The sequence below is a fragment of the Bos indicus x Bos taurus genome, unplaced genomic scaffold (genome assembly GCF_003369695.1).
Source record: "Bos indicus x Bos taurus breed Angus x Brahman F1 hybrid unplaced genomic scaffold, Bos_hybrid_MaternalHap_v2.0 tig00011814_arrow_arrow_obj, whole genome shotgun sequence".
NCBI lineage: Eukaryota > Metazoa > Chordata > Mammalia > Artiodactyla > Bovidae > Bos > Bos indicus x Bos taurus.
This window is the reverse complement of record NW_020867950.1, coordinates 17,482-27,943: the sequence shown is the minus strand read 5'-3', so window position 1 is coordinate 27,943 and position 10,462 is coordinate 17,482. Positions and strand designations below refer to the sequence as shown.

At 43.1% G+C, this 10,462-nt stretch overlaps 1 protein-coding gene across 1 annotated transcript; it reads left to right on the top strand.

Annotated features, from left to right (window-relative positions):
• Positions 1–8,359: 8,359 nt before the first annotated feature.
• LOC113889351 (melanoma-associated antigen B5-like) lies at positions 8,360–10,003 on the top strand (the record flags this gene model as incomplete). Its single annotated transcript, XM_027536031.1, is given in 2 exon segments — positions 8,360–9,864; positions 9,866–10,003. Coding segments are annotated over 2 exon segments (1,032 nt in total), but the record flags the coding sequence as incomplete, so codon positions are not given.
• Between the last annotated feature and the right edge of the window lie 459 nt (positions 10,004–10,462).

Sequence of the window (10,462 nt, the reverse complement as noted above, 5' to 3'; positions counted from 1 at the left end):
ATATATATGTTCCCTCCCTCTAGGACTTATTTTTAATTGTAGTAAAATACGTATATTGTGCAATTCACCATTTTGACAATTTTAAGTGTACTTCAGGCATTTTATACATTCACAGATCAGATCAGATCAGTCGCTCAGTCATGTCCGACTCTTTGCGACCCCATGAATCGCACCATGCCAGGCCTCCCTGTCCAAACCAACTCCAGAGTTCACCCAGACTCACGTCCATCGAGTCGGTGATGCCATCCAGCCATCTCATCCTCTGTCGTCCCCTTCTCCTCCTTGCCCCCAATCCCTCCCAGCATCAGAGTCTTTTGCAATGAGTCAACTCTTCGCATGAGGTGGCCAAAGTACTGGAGTTTCAGCTTTAGCATCATTCCTTCCAAAGAAATCCCAGGGCTGATCTCCTTCAGAATGGACTGGTTGGATCTCCTTGCAGTCCAAGGGACTCTCAAGAGTCTTCTCCAACACCACAGTTCAAAAGCATCAATTCTTCGGTGCACTCAGCCTTCTTCACAGTCCAACTCTCACATCCATACATGACCAAGAGAAAAACCATAGCCTTGACTAGATGAACCTTTGCTGGGCAAAGTAATGTCTCTGCTTTTGAATATGCTATCTAGGTTGGTCATAGCTTTCCTTCCAAGGAGTAAAGGTCTTTTAATTTCATTTATACATTCACAATGTTGTGCAAACTGTCACTGCTCTCCAGAATATCTCCATCACCCCAATAGGAAACCCTGACCACATTAGCAGTCACTCTCCACTCATCTTCTCCTCCACCCCAGCCCTGCATTCTATCTCTCTGGATTTGCCTGTTCTGGCCTCGTTGTTTTTAAATAAAAAGACTAACTGAGGGGTAAGATACATTGAGTCTCTTATATATTCACAGATGAATTAGAATTCTTCATGAAAAAATAAGCATACTGAAAATATAAGCATATTGTTTAAGGAAGGTGATAAATCTCAGTTCCATCTCAGGATATCAATTCTTCCCACCAGCTATCTTTCTCACGCCCCTTGCCCCATGCTCAAAGATTAGTGACTCTTGTTGGAAGTCCATTCCAGTTCACATTCCTGGAAAGAAAAGCCCTTCTCTGATAAAGAGAACCCATGTCCTGTGGGGCCTAAATGTCTATATCCGTTCATTTATTGAGAAGGAAGGCTTTTCAGGATTTATGTTACAGCTGAAAAGCAAATCCATCTGCCCTGCCATCCCCAACAAGCCTGCAGCTTGTGCCATCTCCCAGCTTCCCATGGTTGCAGGGTCCTCTGACTCCCCAGCCTATCCTGGGCTCTCCCTCCACTGGTTGTAAAATCCAGGCTCCTGCATAGCTCACTTCCCCCACCCCTGCCTCACCCTTGAGCTGCTGGCTCCACTTGGCAAAATGCCCCAACACCACTAGAGTCTCCATTAGCAAGCATGTTTAAGAGATAAAGCAGGAATTCAGAGAGCCTTTTTTAAAAATTTTTTTGAGTATTTAAAAAAAATATTTATTATACATTAAACAGAAACCCCCAAGAAACAAATACATAGCTTAATGAATTCTTATAAAGCCAGCATCCATGTAACCAGTACCAAATAGAACTTTGCCAGAACTACCCCTTTCACCCCCCAGCCCCTTGGGAACAACTGTCCAGGGTTTTCTAGTCATCACGTAACATTTTTAAAAAGATATATGCTAATGGATGTTTCTGAAATGTTCCACGAAAGCCTTTTTAGTGCCAAAAAAGATATCTTTCTCCAAATGGAAGAATGAAATGAGGTAAATTTTGAAGATTAATTTTGAAAGGAGACAACTAAAGAGAAAAGGAATAAACTAGAAATATAACCATTGGTCAGTGTTTGCTACATTACTGTGGCCTGGGTGTCTGTCCTGGTGCCCTCTTTGTCTATTACTATACATGTGAGGGTTGCCTCTGCCTCCCTGTTTATAGCTTCCAGTGGCCAGGTGGCCCTGAATGTCTCTCTCGGATGCTGATTTTACTTACCCAGCCCTTTGCAATCTCTTTCGTCCAGCTGGTTGACTGGCATGTTATAGATGCAGGTGTATAAAGAGAGGATATTCACTGTGCTCCCCTGTTATAGGCACTTTTGATCCATATATACTGGAACCCTACTCGGGATATGTGTTTTGTGAGATATGGTCTATTTAGCAATGAGTGACAGAAAAATCGAACTAAATTATCTTTACTTTTAAAAGCTGGAGGCAAGCAGTTCCAGAACAGGTCAGCAAGGACTCCACCTCTGCCATCTTCAGGGTATTGATTTCATCCTCATGCTTGTGGCCTTGTGGTCACAATATGGCTGCCCTAGCTCCAGATATCACACACACATCAAAGGTAGGCAAGACAAAGGGAAAAGGAGAGATGCTAGGAAACAAACGCCTCTTTTGTGTCCATCTGTTTTGTCATGCAGCAGGATCTTTTCCAGAAACTCCAGCAGACTTATCTTAATATCTCTTTGGCTATAACCGAATCATATGGCCACTCCCTTGTTGCTGCACAGGAAGCTAGGAAAAAGATGTGTAACTGGCTTTTCAGCCTCAGTAATGGGAATGGCTTTTGGGTAGCTGATCAGCCTTATCTGCTGCGTGTTTTAATACATGCACCTAAAAGACAAGGTTTAGTGATTTGAGTGACTCTCAAGGAGGCTAGATATGAATGGAGAGATGGGTAGAATTGGCATTTTTTTACCCTATTTATTCAAATGAATCATCTCTATCAGAGGTTGCATTTCAGCCAATAGTAGAGACCAGCCAGGTGATGTAAAGAATCTTATATAGGAAGAGAGAGAGATGCTGTCTTTGGTGACTGAGGGGTGCATGCTCTGCCTAGACAATCAGGTGCAATGCATTGGCCAACAGAATCAACCAGGGGGCCAACAAGACACCACCCCTGCACAGATTCCATTTGGATCTCCGTCTGGGACTCAGATGATGAAGCTTATCCTCTGATACCATTCCACGTGTTACATTTCATGTCTCAGGGATCGTTCTTTAGTGAGCATTGTTTATCATCTCCTGGGGAAAAGGCTCGCCTGTGCCTCTTTTCACAGACTCTAGGACGTGTGCCATGACCAACTGCCAGTACAGCTGTAAAGACACGGAAGAGGGGCCACGCTGTCTGTGTCCATCTCCGGGCCTCCACTTGGCCCCCAGTGGAAGAGCTTGTCTAAGTAGAGTATCTGGGCTACCTCTTCCCCTGAATTCTCCCTTTACTCCATTCCTGCTTTTTCATCCGTCACAACCTACTTGTTGACTAGACATCAAAAGTTCCTGAAATGACAGATTTATGTCCATTTCCATGACAACATTTATAGCATGAATGTTCTAGATGCACTTTGCTGTGCTAGAGGAAACACTTTTCTATAATTTGTTGGGTTGCCTCATGCCATAATGGAAAAAGATACAAGTAATTTTATTTTTGTAAATTTACCCTGCACTTTTTACTTCAACTACCAAGTTGTATATACTCTTAGTGTATTTAACTATATTGCACTAAAGATAGATAATATTATGACCAAGTTAACACATAGCATTCATATGGGATGTCAAACCAAACAGAATGTTGAAAGAGTTCTTAATCTTTTTTGATGGAAGCAAGCAAATAGCACTATGATTTGATATTCTAACTTCTGAACTACAATAGAAATATTTTTCAGTTGAGGTGGTTGGTGTTTATTTACCATAAATGTATTGATACATAACTTGATAAACCACATTTAGAAATCTCACTCAAATAGATCCTAAATCAGTTAACCACTTTAATAGAAGTCTGTATAAATTAAAATTTTGGTTCTGCTCTTTGAGAGCATGCAAATATTTAATTCAATTCATAGGGTTTAGTGCTCTTCAGTAAAATCAGATTTATGTCAAGGCTAATTCTTGACCAAATGAATCCAAGTGTTCACCCACCTCTTTGATTTGTCGAGTGCCATTTGTATTGCAGGAGAAACTTGATGTACATGAAAGTGATCCCTGAAAAATAATTTTGGTCAATCCAACACTTACTTGTTAATTATATCAAGAATGCAAAAAGAACAATAAGCCAGCACCAAATTTCTTGTTTAACCACTGTTTCAAAATAATGATGGTTCCAAATTTACTTGATTTGACATCTGAGAGTTAAGGCAAAGTCTGAGTCTTAATGGTTTGGTCAGCATAGCTGTCAGCCCCTCTGTGATGTGACTTTCCATGGTAGCAAGGGAAGGAAGCCTCTTGTCTCCTAAGTTGCATCATGGCTTCATTCCACTTGACCCACAATGCATGTATCAGTACATTCTTTAAAAACCGTGTTTCTATGATTTGGGACAATATGACAGGATTTGGAGGCGGTTGCTAACGAAATAATTCTTTCATAAAATGCAAGCTTTGAATGTTTGTGTAGTAGGTTTGCCATGCAATATCCATAGCTGGAAGAATATTAATTCCTTCAGCAAAATGGAGTGTCTGTGTACCAAGTGCCACCGTATATTCCCTGCCCCAGAAAAGGCAGGACCTAATGAAAGAGAAAATGTGAATAGAAGTAACACCATTATAGCAAGATAATACCTCTAAAATAAGCTGTACAAAGTGATAGAAATCCAGTGAATGTGCCTCGGGGATCCAGAACTCTTCCCAGAGTATAGGACATTGGTAGCAGAATAATCAGAGTTTCCAGTGAAGAAACCACAGGCGTGTGTGTGTGTGCTGTGTGCTCTGGGTGCGGGCACGAGAGTGTGTTGGAGGACTCCATCTTTGGGGAGCCCAGAAAGCTCATCACCCAAGATCTGGTGCAGAAGGGGTACCTCAACTACCGCCAGGTGCCCAATAGTGATCCTCCGGGCTACGAGTTCCTGTGGGGCCCAAGAGCTTATGCTGAGACCAATAAGATGAAGGTGTTGGAAGTTCTGGCCAAGATCCAGGATACGGTCCCAAGTTGCTCCCCAGACCTCTATGACGAGGCTCTGAGAGATCCGCTGGAGAGAGCAAGGCTGAGAGGCATTCCCATTTCTCCAGCTATGGCTGAGGCCAGTGCCCCTTCCAGGGCCAAGTCCTACAGCTCCTCCCACATCTAGGGAGGGGTCGGCGCACTTTGTTCCCTTTGTGTTGGAAGAGAACAGTCCAGCTCTTAAATAGCGCGGGGTAGTAGGGGTGGGGGGAACAAAACCCATATGTTCGTCACAGTTTTAAGTAGTATGGGAGTTTAGGTACAGTTTTAACAAAATATGCATGATTTCCTTTTATTCATATGAATAATATCTCTCAAAAATAGATGATTTAGTTAGGGAGGTAGAGGTGTTTTGTATTTTTAAATGTTTAAATAAACCTTCATAAGGTTTATTTTGCTTCAGAATCTAGGTTTATTAATGTCATGGATGTCATGTTTATTGCTGTTAGGTTTAAGACTAGGAGTTCATTATTTGTAAACAAGTTGAAAAGACTTAAATATTTTCCTTATGGTCCAGAACAAGGTAACATAACATTGAAATATAATTTTACTTGGAAATGTGTAAGAATCCTAGAGATAAGTTTTTGGGATCACAAAGCTTTCAGAGTAAGCACTGGTTTATTCTTTGTTTGTCTTCTTATCTGTCCTCTTTCCTTATAAAAGTTAATAACATGGACCTAGATTTGTTTAGTTTATTCAAACTGTATGACACTTAAATCATAATAAAACAGAGTCTTTACTCATTATTTCCTTTTCTCCCAAATTAATTGACCATCTTCTGTTTAGAAGGCTGTCTTATAGTACTGGGTTGGTAAGAAAATGAAGCCCAAGACACTGCCTATGGAATTTTGAGTCTAGCAGCAGGTACCATATAAGGAAGGTGGTGAGCTAACTCTAAGGAATAAACAAATCATAAATTTAAATGGGGGAGGTGTGGAAGAGGAGGTTCCAGATGAGAGCAAGCAAGTCGAAGTTACCTGATTAAGGCGGCATTGGGTCTTGGGAAAGGTCTAGTTCCTCGGTGGGAGGTCATTTTCAGTCCAAATGCATGATGGGCTAGATGAAGCTGTGGGAGTGATGCCAGACACTCATATGATGGTTCTCAGAGGTGAGTCTGTAAACCTGGAATATATCTAAACCACATGTTCACCATAATTTGGGGATATCCGAAAACCATAGGGAATGGAAGGGGCCCTGTGCACTTGAGCCAGGGCAAGTGAACACTCAAAATACACATTTTCATCAAAAGCTGTCCAGAGAGTTTCTGAGAAATAAGGGTGATACCCACTGAAGCAAAAACCAAGACGTCACTGGACTGTCTCTCTTTTTCTGGAATGGGAGCACCAGAACTTGCTCTGTTAAATGGGCAGTTTAATTAGGTTATGTTTAGTGTAATTTGGCAAACTTTAAGGGAGGGCTCAATTTTTACTGTGAGTGGGATTAAATTAGGGATGGTTTGGACAAAAACAAGCACCTGAGAGGGAAGTTGCTGGTCCTTGAGACAAATGAACTTGTCCTTACATCCATGTGGAGAAGATAACCCCAAACACATATTAAAACAGGTGCTCAAATAGGGAAATACTGCTTAGTTTTACTTGCTTGGGAGCATTAGTGCTGATGTGGATTTGATTATTGTTTGGAGTTGAATATTCTCTAGCCTGGAAATAAAATTATGTGATGGAAGTTTGTTATCATTCAGGGTCAAAATCACCTTTGTAATAACTGCCATTCATTCAAAGTACCAAAGCTTGTCTCATACTGTGCCAGGTGATTTACATACATCACACATGTCTGTGGTCCTACACTATAGACTCTTTCAAACACAATTTGCAGATAAAGAAGCTAGAATAAAGAAGCTCAAATTCAAAGCTCATAAATGATAGGAGCTGGACTGAACCCCAGCACTGAATTCCTCCAGAGCCCATACTGTGCCACTCCTCCAGGATGAGGCCAATCTTGGGTCACTTCCTCTTTCTGAACATTAGTCCAAAAGGTATCTCACATGTTAAATAGTAGAATTTCATACCCCAAACACGGTTTTGGAATAAAAGGCCCCAGAAGTAAGTAACAAAAAATGAAAATTAAAGTGAAGTATGTATAAGGAAGGAGACAACATTCAGTGACAATTTATCTACAAAGGAAATGTCAGTAAACCGCAATAGATCAGGGATGCAGAAAATCATTTAATTCAGCCCCTTCCTTTCAGAGAGTAAATCTGTTAGAGTGAAGGTTCTACAAGAGGCTGTGTCTGGCCAGTGAAGAGAAGGAAGAGATCAGCGTGTTTTCTCTGATAGCACACCACCTATGCTGGGGCCCCTCCCGGACTGCAGCTTCCCCATCACTCCTGGGACTCTACCCATTCTCTGTGAGATTTGTTGCAGGCAGACTAAGACTTTTCAAGGACGTGGCATTTCCCAAGAAGTCTTTCATAGAAGACACAGGAGTCAAGGTAAAGACAGATGAATGAGGAACTGAAGTCACAGAGAGACTGGCCTGTGTCTGCTCTCAGAAGGCCAAGACAGGGCTGCCAGGCTGCGCATTCCCTCACTTCTTTTCAGGGCTTGCAAGGACATGGTCTTTGGTCTACATGGGTCACCTTAGGTTGAAAGAAAGAGGAAATCCAGAGTCCCCGAGTAGTCAAGGTGAGGCACCTGAGTGAGGGCATACCCATACACTGAACACAGAGGGCCCCAAGAAGCCTGAATCCTGATGTCGTCCCTGAAGGCACAGGTAGGAGTAGCCTCGTGTGGCATTCCCAGACTTTCCCTCTCTGGCACCACAGGGAGTGAGGACCTTAGTCTGAGAGAGCTCCCTTACATAAACAGAGAAAGGAGCCCCACACCTTGCCAGGAGTCAAGCTTTTGACTTACAAAACCCTCTGACCTCAGAACTCTGAGGAAACTGCACAGAACCCTGCCCTTCCTGGCATCCCTGGGATACCTGCTCATTGTTGACATGACATGCCCATTTCCTTCTATGAAGTCACAAGTGGGGTTGGGACATGGTCCAAGGGGTATAGCCTAGGGCCAGCAGTGAGATTATTTCCAGGTTTTCCAGAAACCAACTGAATACCCTGAAGACGAAGGGAACCACACACCCCATAACCATATGATTCATCTCATCCTCTGTGCCTCAGAAGACCAAGGACAGGTATGGACGGATGAGGAGAATCTTACTTTTTCCTAGGGGTCTCACGGAGATGCTTGCCCTACTATAAGAAAGTATAGTAGTAGACAGGGTGGACCCAAGGGGAAGGGAGGGTAGACTTTCAGGCCACAACAGAGGTCAAAGCAAGGACTGAGGGATCATCTACCAATAAAAGAAGTGATCATGAATCCAGCCCTGTTCCTTGTAGCCCTTGAAGAACCAGGGCAGAGCTATCAAGCTGAAGTTCCACCAACATTTATTTATATCAGATGTGTAGGAAATGAAACCCTTATTATGAAGGTGCAGATACTATTCCAAGAAAGGGGTGGGGACACCAGGCCCTATGGGGAACCAAAGGAAGCACTCTTAATTCATGTTGAGGACTCCAGAGGCCAGGATAGAAAACTTCCCCCTGAGCACTCAGTACTGGGTGATAACTACTGACTGGGGTGATAAGCTGAGGACCTCTTCATTTCTCAGAAATCCCAGGGAGCTTTGTGATGCCAACTAGAGAATAGCAGAGGGAACGGGTCCTATGACTGGCCACTAGTTGGGTGGTGGTCTTGAATGTGAAATAACAGATGCCTCTGTGTAGGAGGCTACCAGCTCCTTCTCTCACCCCAGCGTGCCTGAGGCAGGGGTAGCAGGATGAAGCCTAAAGATCACTCTAATTTCCTTCAATATGTTTCCCAAAGGACAGCTGATTAGGAGAATAGGAACCCTGGGGGTTTTCAGAACAGTGCCCTCAAGAAAACCACAAATGTAGCCTTCCTGATAACCAAGGTGGTATTTCCCTGCTGCGGCTGCACACTCAACCTTCGTCTTCCTGTGTGCCCTTATCACCTGCCCTCCTACTCACACTTCTAATCATTGTCCCCCAGCGCAGTCATCATGCCTCGGGGTCAGAATCATAAGCTCTGCATCTGTGAGAAACGCCACCAGGCCCGATATGAGCCCCAGAGTCAAAAGGGAGTTCAGCCTGCTGCAGTAATGGAAGAGCTTCTCTCTACCTCTTCTCTTTTAGAAGATAATTCACAGAGCTCATCAGCTACTGGGTCAAATAGCACTTCCCAGGGGTCTTCGGAAGCCCCATCTACTACCAGCACTTTTTCAACTACTTCTGACACAAAATCTGATGAAGAAGATACCAGTCAAGATGAGGAAGATTCAGGTTCCTCCGATGTCTCATCTTCTACCGAGAACACCTACAGTGATACTCTGAACAGCATGACAAGTTTGTTGGAACAGTTCCTTCTGCATAAATATAAAATGAAACAGCCCATAATTAAGGAAAACATGCTGAAGATTATCCACCCAAGATACCATAACCGATTTGCCGAGATTCTCAAGAGAGCCTCTGAACACATTGAGGCTGTCTTTGCAGTTGACTTGAAGGAAGTTGATTCAACCATCCACTCCTATGACCTTATCAGCAAACTGAACCTGCCCAACAATGGGAGAGTGTGGGATGGTAGGGGCTTACCTAAGACCGGTCTCTTGATGACAGTTCTGGCTGTGATCTTCGTGAAGGGCAACTGTGCCTCTGAGGAAGATATCTGGAAATTCTTGAATATGATGCAAGTATATGCTGGGAGAAAACACTTCATCTACGGAGAGCCCAGGAAGCTCATCACCAAAGACTTTGTGACGATGAAGTACCTGGAGTACCGCCAGGTTGCCAACAGTGATCCTCCACGTTACGTGTTCCTGTGGGGCCCACGAGCCCATGCTGAAACCAGCAAAATGAAAGTCTTGGAATTTTTGGCAAAAGTCAATGATACGGTCCCCCAGCGCCTTCTCATCACAATATGAAGAAGCTTTGCGAGATGAGGAGGAGAGAGCTCGAGTCACAGTTCCAGCCAGGCCTGGCACCACCAGGCATGTTCCACGGCCACGTCCAGCAGCTTCTCCCACCCTACTGAAGACCAAGACTTTTAAAAAATCATCCAGATAAGAAAATTTGACATCAAAATAGGGACTTTTGCTGAAATGGGAAGCAATCCACAATAATACTGCTGGGACAATGGAATGAAAAAATAAAATGAAAAAAATTTCAAAACATGATCAACCTTGATTGTTCTCCATCTTTTCTGTCTTCTGTTTTGTAAAATTAAATAATTTATACCTCGATATGCTTCTTGAAAGATGCAGGAGGTATTAAATCTTAACAAGTTAGACCTCTTACTGTCTTCATTTATTGTTTGAGCATCTGCTCTTTGAAAGGCTCTGTGCTAGTTCTGGTGAGGCTAAGATCAGGACCTCCCCTATGCCCATCAACTTTAGAAACAAGGAGCTGCAATCACATAAGCAAGATCTTGAGATAGCCTTTAGGAATGACAGGAAAGTAAAAAGACTATCCAGGAAGAAATCTCTACCTGGGGTA